Consider the following 18,538-nt stretch of genomic DNA (forward strand, 5'->3'; position numbering starts at 1 on the left):
CCACTGCCTGGCTTCTATGTCTAATCTAGTGGCTGGCTCTGTCCTCTGATCTTCAGGAAAATTTTATTTGTTAGAGTCCAAACAAAATATCACCACAATATTCAATATAGAAAATCAGAGTTCTTTGTAATTTTAACATATATAGACAATCACAATCAAATATTCAGGTATTTCTACTATACTTTCCTGTGTTCTTTCTTTTTTAAAGATTTATTTATTATTTATATAGTGTTCTGCCTAGATGTAGGCCTGCACACCAGGAGAGGACACAAGATCTCATTGTAGGTGGTTGTGAGCTGCCATGTGGTTCCTGGAAAATGAATTCAGGACCTCTGGAAGAGCAGCCAATGCTCTTAACCTTTGAGCCATCTCTCCACCCCATCCTGTGTTCTTATAAGCATACATAAACATACTGTATACCAGAATGGTCAAATAATACAGTTCTCTAAATTACACACTCATTTAACCAGGGGCATTTTCTATGCTGATATTTTTGTATATTCTGTCCACTACTCTGTGGACATATAAACAAATGCATGCAAATTTATGTTAAATTTCCATTAATAAGTGCTAAGGCTATGTCCAGCATTTTACCTATACAAATAAGGCTGCACATGAGAAGCTTCGTGTGTAAATCTTGCCCAATGGGATGGTGTTTTTTCTCTAGTATTTCTATGTGAAATTACTCCATTATGAATATGAAAATATTCATTTTTATAAGTATATTCAAATTACTCGTTTTGGCTATAAAAGTCATTTATACTAGATAGAATTACAAATTAATTTGCCATTTTATTCTTTGTTACCATTCTTATTTTGAAATTTGTTTACCTATTCTGACTTTCTATATTGATCTTGGTTGTTCTTTAGGATTTTGTTTCAGTTTTTCTGCCTTTATTTTTTGCATATCCTCTGTATATTTATTTTTCCAGAAATTAAAATATACACAGAAAGCTTTACATAGCCCTTAATAGCAACATTTTATCACTTGAATTGGCATCTAAATACCTTGCCACCATTTCAGAACCTTCATACATCTCCCCTTTCTGAGATCATTTTCTTAAATATTTTCTGAATATCTTGAGAACTTCATTGTACAATTCTTAAAGATTTATTTTATTTTTAGTTATGTTTGTGTCTCTCTGTGTGTATGTGCATGTGCATGCAGGTGCCAATAGAGGCCAGAAGAGGGCGTTAAGACATTTTGGAGCTGGATTTACAGGCTGTTGTCAGTTGCCTGATGTAAGTGATAAGAACAGAAGTCTAGTCTTCATGATTGGGTAGCAAGGGATTTAACTTTCTCTCTCCAGACCACATCATAAATACAAATTTAAAAGATCTGGAGAAAAATACTCCTTCATCTTGCCTAGGTGTTAGTTCTTTTCCGTTAGCTTTCTTCATGCTATTGTGCTGATTCCTTTCACTCCAGTTTCCTTCCTGGAGAACCCTCTCCTTTCAGTGTTTCTGAGTTAGTCTCTTGGTAAGAAACTGCCTTATTTTCTTTATATCTGAGGATGTTTTTACTTCATTCTTATTCCTTAAAGATGTTGACCTTGGTGCCAGGGCTTAAGATGACAGCTCTTTTCTTCCAGCGTGTGAGAGATGGTGCTTACTGTGTTTTCCACTCTGCTCAGCCCTTGGATAACCTGTCTGTCCTTGCTTTAGGCTTTCCAGATTCTGTCCTCCCTTTTCACTTTTCAGAGGTTTGATCTTGATAGAACTGGCCTTAGACTTACTTGCATTTATCCTGTTTGGGGTGCTTTAGGCTTCTTTAATTCACAGGTTTATATTTTAGAAAAAAATTTGGGAAGTTTCAGCCGTAATTTCTTCAAATGTATTTTTAGGTCCTCATTCTTTTTCCTCTCTTTTTTTTTGTGACTCCAAAACATGGATATTGAATATGTTTGTGTCATCTCTCAAGTCTGAGTCTTATGTCATTCTTGGTCTATTTTTTCCCTGTTCATTTCTGCAACTCTAATGTTCACTTTGGCAATCTTTATGCTACCTATGGACAGTTGCTCTCACTGAGGGAGGAATCTTTAATTTTAATTTAATATTTTATACTTTCTACATCTTTGCTAAGAATTTGGTTTAAGAGTTTTCATAATTATTTGGTGGGACATTATTAGGATTGTTGCTTTAAGTTTCTTATTTAATGATTTCACTTTCTGTATTCTGTGAGTGTATCTACTGGTCTATATTGACATCTCAGGCTCTGCATGGGAGAAAAGTCACTCTGTTACTGCCATGGAGGTGCAGGGTAAAGTCTGACTGAGCCTAGTCTACGCAGTTTTGATCACTCAACTGTTTGCTAAAATATCTTTCCAATGATTACTTATTTCTTGACTTTTTTTTGAGTTGTAATTCATACTATTAATTTAAATAATGTGTTATGCTTTCATCGTGCTTATAGAAGGAAGACAGCATAAATGGATAGTCATTCACCTAGAAGTTAATTGTGGAAAATATTAAAATTTGAATATGATATACTAAAATATTTTTATAATCTATATTTGTAGTCTTATTTATTCCAGTAATATAAATCCATATTGCTTATTTTGTTTGCATCACACCAAGAGAAATACCTGAAGTGACTACAAGAGGAAAGCTTTACTTTAGGTCACTATTTTAGAATGCTCAGCCTGCTGGTGGGAGGGTGTGGTGGAGCCAAGCAGATCATGCCATGATGGGCCATTAAGCAGAGAAAGAAATGCTGCCTTTGGTTGACTTCTCTCTTCCCCTTCCTGGATACTACCCAGACCTCCCATTTAGTACCGCCTACATTGAGAGTGGGTCTTGTCATTAATCTTCTTTGGAAACAACCTCTTTAACACTCTCATATGTGTGGTCTAACTAATCTCCTAGGTGATTCTAAGCCTAAATGTGTTGACAATGAAGGTTAATGATCACAGAGAATACCTTTTTAGAAGTATCTTTAAAAACTGAAAAATTTGAGATTTTTTTTTAAAAGAAATGATATGGTGCTAATAAACATTTTCAAATATCCATTATATGATTTACATAAAATAGTAAAATACCAAATCAAAACATCATTCAGTGCTCAATGATGAGTTCTTAAATTTTGTATACACATACATATATTCATTTAAACTTTGATAATAAAATATAGTATACTGTGTAACTTAACCAACAACAGAAATTGCCAGAAATCCAAGTAACCAGCTGATTGTATAACCTCATATGACACAAGAGAACTCAAATCTTTATCTACTTATAAGGATACAAGTATTTTCATGAATCTTTCCTCGCCCATCCTTATTCCTTACCTCATAGTACCAATGTATTGGCTGTTAAAGTTTCAACATGATTTTTGAAGGCAAAATAATTATCTATATAAATTACCTATGTATACACAAACACATGAAATTAATCCGAGAAATCCACAGAGTCTGTTTAAAGGGCAAAGGAATTTACTAGGGGAGAAAAACTCACTGTACAGAGCAGAATTATTGCAGGGTCCTGGAAAAGGTGAGGCAAGGTCCCGTGCTGCTCTTCTGCACCTGAGACTGTCCCAGCACCCAAGTCCCATGAGGGGACTGAGAGCCTGCTATGTGCATCTCAGATCTTACGGGTACCAAGAGGCACATGTACTTCAAGGTCATAGGCAGGTAGAGAGCAGTTACCTGCTGCATCTCTAGGAGTGATGCTTCAAGGTCACAGATGAAAAGCTGTCCACTACATGAAATATTTGAGGAAGGGGTCAACCAAAATATAATACCAATGAATCAAAATATTCCCAAGAGGATAGTACGAAGTCTAGTCAAATTATACTTCAGAAATATGCACAATACTAAGTGTTCACCCCTGTGTTATAATAGACTTTTTATGTAATAGACTTTGAAATATAATTGCATACAATGTAATGTGCACAGTTCAATAATCAAAGCATTCTTAGTTGAAAAATATCTTTGAGCATCTGACAAGAGAGGGTACTTGTTGAATTGCTTTACTATAATTATGGAGGATAGTTTAAAATTCTTCTTTCATGGGAATCCAGTTGGCCACTTGAAACACGGTTTGCAGTCAAAATGTGAGAGGGGACCTATCACTGCTTTTTTTTTATTGTGGCAAAATATGCCAATTTGACAACCATTTTAACCATTTAAGGGTAAATTAAGTTACAATAGGTATTTTTACAGTTTGTGAAAACTGTCACTACTTATTTCTTTAATTTCCCATCATCTGAAGCAGAGACTTTGTACTCACCAAATCAAGACTTCACTTGCTTCCCACTGTGCCCCTTGGTGACCACTTTCTATTTCTATGAGTGTCCTAATTTTCATTTCTCTTTTTATAATAAATTATCCTGGCAGAAAGCCACATAAGGGAGAATGGGTTTGTTTGCCTTTGCAGTTATTACAGATTATAGTTTGTTATTGCAGGGAAGACGAGGCAGGAGTTCAAGCAGCTAGTTACATCACACCCATAGCCAGGAGCTGAAAGGAAGAAATGCGTACAGCTTCATGATCAGCTAGCTTTCTCTATTCCTAGTCCAGGGTCCAAGCCAGGGAGTGATACTGCCCACTTTCAGACTGGATATTTCCACTTCAGTCAACCCAATTAAGCAAAAGTTCCTTACAGGCTGGTCTGATCTAGACAATCCCTCACTGAGACCTTCTTTCCAGGTCACTCTAGGTTGTGTCAAGTTGACAGTTAAAATTAACCATCACACTGAGCCTGTCTTTTTAAAGGTACTTAAGTGAGTGAAACACTTATCATCTTGTATTTACCTTATTTCTCCGTGAATTTGTTGTTGCTGTTATTTCACTTAAAGTTGCAAGAGTGGGGCTGCCTTTAACCTATAACTTTAACTCTATCCTGCCCTGCTTTGTCTATTGAGGTTAAAGGGACAGGTACAAGCTACTAAATAAGGTAATATTGGATTCAGGGTTATGAATACCATACAAGAAAAATATTTCAAATGTCACCTTCTCATGACTTCCCTCTAGCAAAATGAGTTACATTTTTCCTCTGGCCCTGGAATGTTTTGAACATACTGTTTTATATTGTTTATATGTAAGCCTTTACCCACTAGACAATAAGTATTTAACGGCAGTAGCCCTAGCCATGCATCATGAATATTATGGGGCTCACAATGCTTGATGTTACTACTGAAAATATTTATTAACACAAGAGTGACTTTATAAGAATCTAGGCATATAAGCTAAAACAAAAAAAAAATCTTAAGATCATTTGCTTCATGCTTTTAATTATGAAATGGAGAGCTTTTAATTAAACATACAATGGTTTGGTTAAAGAAAATATTAATTTATTTCATGTTGAAAATTAGATGATTAACTGAGAGTACTCAAAATATTGAACTGAAGTCTAAAATTAGGAAGCACATATCTGAATCAGTAGTAATTACTAAGGTAATATTTAAAGAATTTATATGATGACTATGCAAAGTATATTATGCTCAGCCTTATTTTTGGTTGAATCATGTTTTCATTCTTCTATTTGAAACATTTTTATTTCATTAAATGTTCATAAGTGTAGTTGGAGTTATCTCCAGTCCCTCCAGGCGCCCATGGACCCAAGTAAACACACAGAGGCTTATATTAATTAACACTGTTAGGTCATTAGCTAAGGCTAACTATTGACTAGCTCTTACACTTAAATTAACCCATAATTCTTATTTATGTTTAGCCACATAGCTTGGTACCTTTTCCCAGTTCTGCCTTCACGTCTTGCTTCTCATGGCAGTGGCTGGTAGCATCTCCTGACTCAGCCCTCCTGTTCCCAGAATTCTCCTCTCTGTCTCACCTGTACTTCCTGCCTGGCTACTGGCCAATGAGCACTTTATTTATTAACCAATCAGAGCAACACATTCACAGCATACAGATATACACAGCACATAAGACTTCCAAAAGAAGAAAGAGTTTAATTAAAAGATATGCTATAATACATTTCAGAAGCTAAAATGGTCAGCCAGATTAGTTCTGAAACCTGTATCTCAGCTTTCTACCATAAGATGTTAACACCAGGTTTTTATTTATTTGTTAACGAAAATAAAGAGAGAAATATGTAGTAATGTTCAAGGGGGAGAGCACTGTACACCACTGATGACGTCACATGGCTTTCTTCTCATCTTTAGGGTTGCTGGAGGAAGATAACTATTGATGACTTTTTTCCCTTTGATGAGGATAACAATCTGTTGCTTCCATCTACAACCTATGCGTTTGAACTCTGGCCAATGCTACTGTCTAAAGCTATCATTAAGCTGGCAAATGTTGAGTATGTAATGAGAAATTATAATGTATTTGTGTGAAAACAAAAGGGCACCTGCATCCATGCTGAGCCTTTAACAATTTAAAGACTTTTTTCTTCTAAACAGTGTAAACTTTCAAATATAAAAGTTGAGGTGCCCAGTGCACTGGTTTGAAATATTGATTTAACTGGGTAAAAGACAAAACTATCCAAAGAAAGAACACTCAAAAATCATTCTATACGCAATGATTTCTTACTAGAAGTGGAAAGTATGTCATGGGAAATGTTTCATGTTAATGAGAGAAATTGTTTCTTAGGGGAATATATTAAATCACCTAAATGATGAGTAATATATACTAAGATCCAATTAATGCTTTAGAATCTGTATATGCAGTATACTGCATAGATCTTAAGAAATCCTGAACCCTTTAGGATAACAAAGTGCTCTTCAGGCCTTTGTTCCCATTGACCACCTGATAGCATCATGATGACATCTACTCATTTGTTTCGGTATGTTTGCAAAATCTGTTTATATTTATCTACCAACAAGACTTTGCACTCCACGTATAAGTTTGCCATGTCTTCCAGACAAGCCTTTCTTCCATTCTGGTCCTTTCAGGATAACTCACCGTGAAAACAAGGCTCAGACCTTGGAGTGGATGTGCTTGGCCACTGTACAACTCAGTGGATGTGTCCTCACTCACACTGCAGGAGCCTGATCTCAATAACTTCCTGCATGTGCCATAGCAACTCCATCCTCCACAGAACTCATGCTCGGACTTAGCAGACCCTGTCAGCCCTGTGCTCAAAGCTCAACCCCTCCCCTTCTCTAAGAAGCATTAGCAATACCATTCAGATGCCAGGACTGCTTTTGTAGATATCCTTTTGACTCTGCTTCCTTTTGTCTCTCAAGGCTGCATAACAAAACAGCCACCAATATTATCAGTCTCTCCATTTTTTCTTGTTAAACCTCAGTTTCTACTGATAATTTGTTTCACTTGGCTTTCAGTCCTACATTTCAATGATTTTTCTCAAACTTCGCCCAGATTATTTTTTTTCTTTTAGGCAGGTAAATATTACTAAGTATTTCCATTGATGGCAGTTATGTCTGTTTGTTTGGAGGAAAAATAAGGATAATGCTCTTAGTGTTCCTAAGAATTGGAGCTGCAAGGCTGGTGAAGCATTGAATAGATGGCCCAGATAGCTGCAACAACATTTCATTTGTTGTAAAGCCACGGTCCAGTGGAATTCATTAAGAACAAGACTAATAGTGTTATTCTTTTAAAATAAAGAAACAAAGCTAGCTTGGAAATAAAAGACTAATTAAAGTACAGTACATTTTTAAAGATTTCTAGTAGAAACTGCCTTACATGATATCATTTATATTTTTTCTATAAATTCATCTCAGATTTGACTTTACATGTGAGGTTTAGCTTTCTACAGACATACGTAAAACATTGCAATGATTTACATACCCAGGTAGAATATGGAGAGAAATGAGCATCATTTCCATAAGGCTTGCAAAGTCACTCATAAAATGAAATTACCAGAGGTGTTTAGGGGAGACAGTGAACCACACACCAGATTTATGTTGTCTTTGAGAAATGCAGAGGCATCAAGATTCATAATCCATTAAACAAGCCAGTGCAAAACCATAAACAGTGGGCTACATAACTGACGTGCTGTGAATTCTTTCCAAAGAGAAGGATGTGTGTTGGTCAGTCAGCATCATTAACACCATGCCTGGCACAGGGTACACTGTGCCTTCACTCTGGGGTGGAAGCGGCTGTGATATTTCTCTGCATTGACTAAGGTACATGTAAACACATTAACCACCTGAGGAAAGCACACATAGGCAGAAGGACCAAAGCAGGGCATGGTATCTGGTTAAAGGCAACCTCTGACTTTATGTCACACCGCCAGATCTACTCATTTACACGATGGACGACATGTTTCTGTTTTCTCCTTCACTGTCAAAGTTTTACTAAGGATTCCTCATACTTCTCTTGAGTCATCATGGGTATCTCAACATAATCTCTGCAATTAGAATGGTAAAACCGCTCCACTTTGAAGAGAACAGAGTCACACATAGAACATATAAATGAGTTAAATTTTTACACTATATAATATGAATATGTTTTATGTTCAGGAAATTAATGGAAATTTTAGAGCTTTTAAAGAAATAGTTTTAATATGTGATACCCTTATCAAAAGAAAACAACAAAAATAATATATTCATGTTTTCAAAATACATTTGAAAGCTTAGTATTGGGTTTACTTAGGCCTTTTTAACAAATTAAAAGCATCTGGTTTGTGAGATAACATTCCTTCACACTGGGATGTGCAGCCGGTATGACCCCCTACATTGATTACTATGATGCTGGGTAGAGCGTTTCCTAGTCTTTATTTACTGTTATGTGTTTCTAATCATTGTTAACTACAGCACCATGCATTTCTTTTCAGCATCCATATGGCACAGAGGCGAGAGCTGGGAGAATTCACCATTATCCATGCACTTACCGGGTGGTTACCTGAAGTCATTCCTCTTCAGTACGCTTTTTTTTTTTTTTTTTAAAGAAATGTTTGTTTGTTTGTTGGGGTAAGGAGTGGTGGGTGTGCCAAGGTATACATGTGGTTGTCAGAAGACAAAGTGAGAGTCCCAGGGATTAAATTCAGGTCATCAGGCATAGCATCAAGCACCTTTTGCCTACTGAACTATCTCATCAGCCCCTCTTCAGTAGGTTTAAAGACTGTGTTGTTCATATTATTTTTTCTTTCTCTCCAACAGTTCTTTATGATACTCTTTAAGAACACTTCAAGAATGGTCATGTTTTACAAAATGTTTGAGAGCATAGTATTTTATAGTATCATTGAAAATTCCTTGGGAGTTTTAGTATCAGAGACCAAGAGACCAGCTCCCATTCTGCTCCAGGGTAGCAAAAAGAAGACCTCAGAGTACCAAGGGTTTAGGAAAAATTCTTATCTGAGAGCTAGGCATTTTCTATCTGAGGGGAAAAACTAAACACAGACACTTTCTGATGGTAACCTTCTCTTCACTTCATTTTGAAAAATCTCTCTGAAAAATCTCTCTTCACAGCTTCTTAATTAGCTCTTCATCCTTCTCATTCTCTGCTGAGCATTTTCTCTAATTCCTTTTCACTGCCTCCACATCTCTCTCTCTCTCTCTCTGCATCCTTTCTCTGCTCACTCTCCTTTGCTCTTCCTCCTCGGCCCCTCTCTTGACATCCCCCTGCTCTGTTCCACAGCCAAAATCTGGACAATTATGTTACCTTTTCAGGGCCTTACCTATTCTCAAAACACAGGATAAGTCACATAGTTTCTCTTAGGATAGTAATATCACATTGACCCATGCATGTAGTTCTAAGTTGGTGAGGGTTTCCAGACATTAAACAATTGGCTGAACCGTGAGTGGTCAGGGTACTTGCATAAAGGGAGCTACTGCAAGGAATATGTCTTGATGTAAACAGCCTGGCCTTGGGATTTAGTCTTTGTGTATTCTCTGTAGGGGCAGCTTAGTCTGTTTTGGATTTGTTCTAAGGTCTTTGCAAAATGTGTAAAAGTCTGTCTTTGAGACTGAGAATATGGTTACTTCCCTGTGTCAGTAAAGAATATTCTGGTAATATTTCTGTACATCAGAATTATACAGTTTAGACAGAAAGTATAACCTGATCATCCACAACTATAAGTGTGCCCAAAGATGGAAAACATACTACCAAAGGGCTGTGGAAAGCACCCCACAGCTGTTCTTTTTAGGGAGGCATAGCAGTAGTACCTGAGAAAGTTACAGAGAACAACTGGTTTCCATAGCCAGTGACCCCATGGCTTTGCCAGGTTCCCATGAGGGAGTTACACATCTGGTGGATCAACTTGTCAAACACTAGTTGTCACCTGCTGTATACTTCCATAGTCCTTGGCATTTTAGGGTAAATTATTCCTCCTTATAAAGCAGAATGACCCACTAGATTCTTTGTTGAATCAAGGACAGACTAATCATAAAACAAGCCATCAAGCAAAATCCGTTTGTGCTTATCTACCTGGAAGATTTATGCACCCAGTGCATATAGTGATATTTTATTTGTGCTGAAATGTGATTTTATTTGTATGTTAATAAATAAAGTTGCTGGGCAGTGGTGGCACAGGCCTTTAATCCCAGGACTCGGGAGGCAGAACCAGGTGGATCTTTGTGAGTTCGAGGCCAGCCTGGTCTACAGAGCAAGATCCAGGAAAGGTGCAAAGCTACACAGAGAAACCCTATGTAGCTTTTATTAAATTAATAAATTAATTAATAAATAAATTATTAACTAACTAACTAACTAACTAACTAAATAAATAAATAAATAAAGTTGCCTGGGGGTCAGAGCTAATAGCAAGCCATTTAGCAGAAGTCCAGCAGTGATAGCACACACCCTTAATCTGATCACATGGCAGGCAAAGTCTGTGTGTTCAAAGACACAGCCAGCTTGGAAACACATGCCTTTAATCTCAATACCAATCATAGAGACCTGGAGGTCTGTATAGACAGGCAGTGATGAGGAAGTCATGTGGTTGGGTTTACAACCAATGAGAAGACAGAACAGAAAGTCAATAAAAATACAGACACACAAGAAGTAGCTCTCTTTCTTAAGGGAAGGATGGCAGCGGCAGCGTGGTAAGAAGGTGGTCTCAGCTCTTGGGTACTGCTCTCTGATCTCTGGGCTTTTAACTCTGCATTTGGCTCTGTGTTTATTTAATAAGACCATTTAGAATTACATCTACAAGTACACAAAAGGCAAATCTGCCATGTCATACAGACAAGCGTTTCTTCAATTCTGGTCCTTGCAGCCACAATTCAAAATCCCATTGAGGCTCAGATGCTGAGCTCGGAAGTACATGAGAGCTGTACAGCACTGCTCTGTGGGAGCATCCTCACACACACTGCATATGCCTGAGCCCATACCTTCAGTGTGTCACAGAAACTTCATCCTCTACAGAGCTCACCCTCATGCCTTAGCAGACCCTGTCAGTCCTGTGCTCAAAGCTCAGCCCTGCCCCCTTGTGTAGGAAGCATAGCTTTTTGATAGATATATTTCACATATGCTAGGAGACATCCAAGTACTTTACTAATATCCCTGAACCTAAGCTTGTACAGCATCTTCAGGAAAGAACATGCATTGTTAGGAAAATGACAAGACAAAGGAAAAAGACTTGAGCTGCTTCAGGTGGCAATCTTGGAAAGGCACATAGATATCTCAAGAGGGCAGATTAATACAGCTTGCTCCACAGGTCATTCTGATATGGTCTGGAGGCCCCTATTCAGTCCACAGTTGTCTTCAGTGGTCATTCTTTGCCTGCTGTGCTCAGCACAGTGACACTGAATAACTGTCGTAGAGTGTGTCCTCAATCAGTATACATGAGCTGAGTTAGAAATTTGTATTTTCAAAGGCTTCCTAAAAATGTATAAACAGTTGTTCAGGCTCTCAAAGCAAAAGCATGCCCCAATCCCTGCAATGGATGCTTACACTGACTGCAAAAGATTTATTGAAATTAATGTAGCACATTAGTGTGGGAAAATCAACTTAGAACAGACAGAATAACAAGGAAGTGAGATAGACAATGTATAATCCCAGAAAAGTGTGTGGTTGTGTAAAACTGGATTATATGCTACTAAATTCTAGAGGACCAATGGCATAGGGACTAGGGAGAAGCCTCATAGTTAAAGACCTTTGATACCATGTTAAAAGTTCTCCCACATCTTCAGAGGGTGAGGATATCATTGGAAAATTCTGGAGGATGCCTTTGAACACATGAGGTGTTTGTACATGGATAGCATATATACAACATATGGCAAATACAGATGGACAGTATATATGCATATGCAGTATAGCATATAGATGTGTATATATTTCACCTATCATGATTTTAGCATGTCTGTCTCCTCTGCCAAGCTTGACTGATCTGCTAGTTTTGGTCTCTGTATCCTCAAAGAGTGGCACATAGTAGGAATGCAATAAAAGCATGGTCAATGAACAATATTTCTAACTAAAAGTTTGAAGTAACAATTGAAATTAGTCTTATGAACTAAGAAGTTAATTAGTCTGTCAGTAACTTCTTGACGTCAGGTAGACAATGATCATCTGGGAATTAACGCAAATGTATTGCCTCTAAGTCCAGGGTATGTGGACAGAGTTTGGGAGCTCTTGAAGGAAATATTGCCTGAGTTTAAGCTCACAGAAGATCCAAGTTCTGAAAGCAAAATGACAGTGGTAGACAACAAACTGAAGGAACCCGGGAAAGAGATAAAGGATGGCAAGGAAGTGAAAGACGGAAAGGAAGTGAAAGACGTGAAGGATTTCAAACCGGAAACTTCCCTTACAACCCTGAAGCCTCCAGAGAAGACCGATAAAGCTGCAAAGGGTAAGACATGGGAAGTCATGCAGCAGGGCACGGCACAGGGATGCTGTATAGTCCCCGTTTAGGCTAATGACGCCTTCGTAATGCTGCTACTGTTTCTTTTTTTTTTTTTTTTTTTTTTTTTTTTAATTTTTATTTTGCAATACAATTCAGTTCTACATATCAGCCACAGATTCCCTTGTTCTCCCCCCTCCCGCCCCCCTCACCTTCCCCCCAGCCCGCCCCCCATTCCAATCTCCTCCAGGGCAAAGCCTTCCCCACAGACTGAGATCAACCTGGTGGACTCAGTCCAGGTAGGTCCAGTCCCCTCCTCCCATGCTGAGCCAAGGGACCCTGCATAGGCCCCTGCTACTGTTTCTTAACTCTCCCTTTTACTATTAGAACTCTCGGTGATGTGGAATGTAGGCAATTATTGCCTCAGACTTCCCTTTCAGTAAATATCAAAGACAATTCTCAATTTTGCTAATATTAAATCACTACTGTATTAGAAAGAGAGAAGATACATCTCTACTAGGATATCTTGCTCATATTTATATGCAGAGTGGGATGGATCCACACAGCAAAGTAGAAAACTTACCTTGTCATTTTTCAGAGAATGATATGAGCATAGGTTACATAAATTAAAAATGTGTCATAAGATGGAGGTTCAAATCTGAAGGAAAATAATTTCAAATGATATTTAAAAAGTGTATAGTCATTTCTATTTTCAAGATGAAAAGTTGATTGAATAGTATTTATTCTGTGTCTACTAAACTATCTTATAACTATGTATATGAAGAAACTGCTTGTAAAGTAGAATTAAATCTACTAGGAAGTATTCAGGTTTTTCTGTATATTTTGGTTAAATATTCCTTTGGATATTTATGTTTTATAAAGTATTAACATTTTGTCAGGATTATTCTTTATCAAGATTGTTTCTAACCAGGGAGGGAGAGAGACAGGAAGGTCACAAATTTTAGCCAGTCTGGGTAACTATGTGAGCTATGGGGAAACCCTGTCTTAAGAATCCAAAGGTTATAACTCAGTGGTAAAACACTTACCTAGCATAGGCAAGGCCTTAAGGTTGATTCCCAGCTCCAAAAAGGAAAAGAAAAATATGATAAATGATCATATCTGCCAGTGTTTCTTGCCATGTATTGTACAGAAAATTTTACTTCAGGTCTTCAAAAATATATTAAAATCAGAGTTGTGGGCAATGTGCACCCACCCAGGCCTATCTTGATGTAAACAGGCAATAAAGAAATGTGAGTGGATTCATTTTTTTTCAGTATATTCCCAATGAATTTTCTTCTAGAAGCCCTTTTTGATGTTTCACAAACTAACCTCCAGGCCTCCAACCAATAGTATTCATCTAAATATACTCTTTGATGATAAAAGTACTGGTAATTTTCTAGGAATTGGTGATAATCTTGGTAAACAGAAAAAGTGGTGGAACACCCCATCTTCTGAACCTGATGGTTAGTGGGAAACCCTGACTAATAAAAAGGAAGCTATGCTGACCAGAGACTGAAAAATGAACTTGGAAGGGAAATTCAGGAAGCTAGGGCAGGTAGTACAGGGGTCTGTTGTAGTCTGCAGAGATGAGTGGGACAACTGTGACCAGAACACTGGTGGCAGAAGAGAAATGCCAGCACAGAGACTGGGAACATGTGGAGGATGGCAGTGTATTGGTGGGCAGGGTACATGATATGTTTGGATGAAGCAGAGTGAAAGGATAATTGGTTTATGAAGAGCTGGATTACAGAAGGAGTGAGCAGATTGAGGGTTCAAGGCCATGTTAGGGGTCCTGGTCTTCATTGTAAGCATTACTGACTTGCTGACAGGCCGTGAAGAGTTTGGAGGGAATAAAGATTGAATTTGTTTTTTTCAAAAGATGCTTTTGGCCATCACTAACAAGAATATTTGGAGGGAAGGGAGTTGAAAGAGGATCAGAGAGGAAATTATGGGCAGATGGAAAAAAAGTAGTTTGGGAACTGTTGGATAAACTCATGTTTGATAAGATGGAGTCTTGGAATAGAGAAAGTGGAGAGGCCCAATAAGATGAATGATTCCAGAAAAAAAAAACATTAAAAGTAATTAGAAAAGAGTAGAACTCAGTTTGGGTAATTTATGGAATTTTGAGTTGTAAAACTGGATAGATGGTGAGGTCTAGTAGGAAGTACTACAGAATGATTTTGGTCATATTTAATCTGAAACACCTTGAAGACCAAAGGTCCCAAACTGTTTATTTAGGAGGTATTCACAGGTGTTCTGTGATATTTCTCAAGAAGACAGCATGGACTTAGAGGTAGGAGCTGAGCCCTGCGACTGTAAACATCTGAGAATTGGTACCAATGACTGACTGATGAGGGAGAAAAAAAAGAGTAGCCAGAGAAGTGGTGAAAGAAAAGACAAGTGTGTTAGCATTGAAATTGAGGAGGGAACATTCCTGCAAGAATAAGAAAGGCTGTATGAAATACTGTAGTGAGATGAACTGTGATATCTATTTCAATTTCTTCATTAGATTGTTGGATGTGGAAGTTAGTAGGTACTGGGAATATAATACATATTGAAAGCTGTGGAAGAGAGTTAAGGAAACAGGCAGAAATATAATACACAGACAAGTCGGTGAGGAATTTGGCCTTGAAGAGCAACAGAGTGATAAAATGGAAGCTGATATTCATTAGGATGAGATACATGGAACATGTATTTGTTAATCTAACAAGGGAGAACTCAGCAGTTCTATAGGGTGGCCCTCCAGTGGGTGGTGGATTCTGTTCTTCCTCCCTTCTCAGGAAACTGACACCAATGCTCTCATTTAAGATGGATATTTCCAGGAACCCCACAGAACTCTTGAGTTCTCCTCAGCCCAGGGGAGCAATTGCTCCTCTGTTCTAACGTGCAGGCACAGGTCATGGGGCCGTGGGGTGAACAGATGCAGGGTAGGTAAGTAGACAGCTTGGTTTAGAAGTGGTTGAGGATTTCTGACAAAAGTTTGAATATTCTCTGGTTCTAGGAAGCATAGTCATGAGCTGGGAATGAGGTTGAGATGGAAGATGGAGATTTGGTGGAAATTTAATAGCAATGTGGTGATATTTGTGGAACGAGGGAAGAATAATGTCCAGTAACATTCAGCTAAGTTGTTTATAGTGAGGTTTGCCAAAATCATGGAATTAAATGACAGATGACAGTTATATTAGTCTAGTGACAAAGGCTTAATTAGCCATTTTATTTGCATATTTTAATGGGATAGATTATAAATCAATTCTAAATAGGAGTTTGAAAGTAAAGTTCAGTTTTAAAATTGTAAATGAAATCACAATTCGCTACATAAAATTAGCTTAATTAAATTAGGTTGACATTTATACAAAATAAAGTTTTATTAACCTATTTTCCCCCATTGCATTCTTTTTTTTATTTTTTAATTTATTTAATTTCAGTCCCCCCTCCCTCCCACTCTCCTGCCCTCTCACCTCCCCCAATACCACCCCCATCTACTCCTCAGAGAGGGTAAGGCCTCTCTTGGGAAGTCAACAAGTCTGGCATACTAAGTTGATGCAGGACCAAGCCCCTCCCCCTGTGTCAAGGCTGCGCAAGGTCTCTCACCCTAGGGAATATGTTCCAAAAAGCCATTTTATGCATCCAGGATGAGTCCCAGTCCCATTGCCAGGGGCTTCCCAAACAGATCTAGCCACATAACTGTCACCCACATTCAGAGGGCCTAGTTCGGTCCGATGAATGTTCCCCAGCTGACAAGCCAGAGTCCATGAGCTTCCACAAACTGGTGTCAGCTGTCTCTGTGGCTTTCCCCAGCAAGATCTTGACCTCACTTGCTCCTGTGATCCCTCCTCCTTCTCTTCAACTGAAGTCGAGGAGCACAACCCAGTGCTTGGTTGTGGATCACTGCATCTGCTTCCATCAGATTCTATGATGACAATTAGGGTAGTCACTAATCTGATTATAGAAGAAGGTCAGTTCAGGCACTCTCCCCATTATTGCTAGTAGCCTTAGTGTCATCCTTGTGGATTCCTGGGGATTTCCCTAGCACCAGGTTTCTCCCTAACCTCCTGATGGTTCCCTCTACCAAGATATCTGTCATTGTTCTCCCTTTCTGCCCCTCCCTCCACTTGGCCACCTCAGTCCCTCCTGTTCCCATCCTTCATCTCTTCCCTTCTACCCTTTCTTCCCCCAGTTTACCCAGGAGGTCATAACTATTTTGCCTTCCTGGGGCCCTCCTTGTGTGTCCCTCTTAGGGTCATCCTTTTTACCTAGTTTCTCTGGGCTTGTGGATTGTAGCCTGTTAACCTAATTTTTAATACTTAAATTTCTAAGTTAAACATCTTAGCCTATATTTGAGGTTATAATATGTCTAACATACATTTTAAATCTACTTGAAACACCATGAGACAGGTATATTTTCTATACTAAGGAACATCATAAGTAGTTGCAGTCATAATTTTTAATAATTGCATATCTTTAAAAAATGAACAGGCTACCAATGAGGGTTATAAACTTAGCGGTTGATGCAGAGACTCTAAACTCACATTCTGAATTGAAGGAACTCATTAGGCAGAAAAAACATTCTTGGCTTTTTTTAAATTAAAGTCTGTTCATAGAACTATGCGCATGAGTGAAAATTCACACAGTGGCAACAGCTCTCTAGTTGGTTTATTGCACAAGACACACTGGGACCAGGCGGTTGGTTCGTGGGTGTGGTTGACTTTCAACCCCACAAAAAGATGTTTTACTGAAAGAAAATGGTATTTGCTTGAGCTAAAGTCCCCAAATAGGGTAAATTGAGATGGCCCTGTATAGATAGCTCTAAACTTGCAATGCATGTTTTGCTGCTTTTGTTTGTTTTCATTTTTAAAATGAGAAACTTAGCCTGACATTATGATTATATATAAATGAAATATATCCAAGGAACTAGAGAAATGGCTGCCTGGTTAGGGCAGAGCATGAGGATCTGAGGATCCCCAGCATCCACACAGAGAGCATGGGGCTGCCTATGTAATCCCCGCACTGTCGGGGGCAGAGAAAGGATTTATAGTGTACCAGCTAACTAGTCTAGCCAAAAGAGTAGGCTCCAAGTTCAGTGAGAGAGAGACCTTGTCTCAAGGGAATAGCAGAGAAAGTGAGGGCTAGACACCAGCATCCTCCTGTGCATGTGCACGTGCACCGTGGGTACTTATGCACACACACACACACACACACACACACACACACACACACAAATGTGTGGTAGTCACTGTCTGCATACAACATAAAACAATGCAGAATAATTTAGTTATTATGCATAATACTAAGTAATTCTGTCCAGTTTTCACAGCCCATGTTAATTTTTAGGATTGTTTTCTCTAGCTTAATGTGCTGTTTCTAATCAGAGGAGATTACATTTTGGGAGAAATGAAGGCTGCCGTTTTATTTTAAGTACTATTGTTTTGGCCTTCTTAGGACACACTGGCTGAATATGTAGCATGTCTGAAGTTTTCTAGATAAAAGATTTACCATTTTTTCTTAATGTGTTAGAGAAAGCAGATGCAAAAGACCTTGGGAAGAAGAGGAATAAGGATGGAGAGAAGGAGAAGGAAAGATTCAAATTTTCACTCCATGGTTCGAGACCCTCATCTGATGTTCAGTACTCTATGCAGTCCTTGTCAGATTGTAAGCTCTCAGTCTCTTACAGTAACTACCATAGTCGCTACCTAAGCTCATGGAAAGTGTTGGAACATAGAAAAGTACATTTTCTCTTTTGAAGTATCTATGTAAGCATGTTCAAGTTTTCCCTCAACCTTCAGTTCCTTCATGTAAATGGTGGGTTTGTATGTTGTCAGGAGATGAAAACAAAAGCCAAGTTGTCTTTGACAATGCTTCATCTTTTAAATGACGCTTTCCCCATTTTCTTTGTGAAAGTAAA

General features: G+C 38.3%; 1 protein-coding gene across 8 annotated transcripts in view; it reads left to right on the forward strand.

Moving 5' to 3' along the window:
- Adgb (androglobin) overlaps window positions 1-18,538 on the forward strand; it is a 141,336-nt gene that overhangs the window by 29,714 nt on the left and 93,084 nt on the right. For all 8 annotated transcript variants that reach the window (XM_059272755.1, XM_059272748.1, XM_059272754.1 and 5 more), the window contains exons 6-9: window positions 6,119-6,258; window positions 8,695-8,781; window positions 12,398-12,645; window positions 18,151-18,285. In XM_059272755.1, the coding sequence (XP_059128738.1) occupies window positions 6,119-6,258; window positions 8,695-8,781; window positions 12,398-12,645; window positions 18,151-18,285 (610 nt within the window). The remainder of the gene's footprint in view (window positions 1-6,118; window positions 6,259-8,694; window positions 8,782-12,397; window positions 12,646-18,150; window positions 18,286-18,538) is intronic.

This window comes from Peromyscus eremicus, chromosome 8b (assembly GCF_949786415.1).
Source record: "Peromyscus eremicus chromosome 8b, PerEre_H2_v1, whole genome shotgun sequence".
NCBI classification, from domain to species: Eukaryota; Metazoa; Chordata; class Mammalia; order Rodentia; family Cricetidae; genus Peromyscus; species Peromyscus eremicus.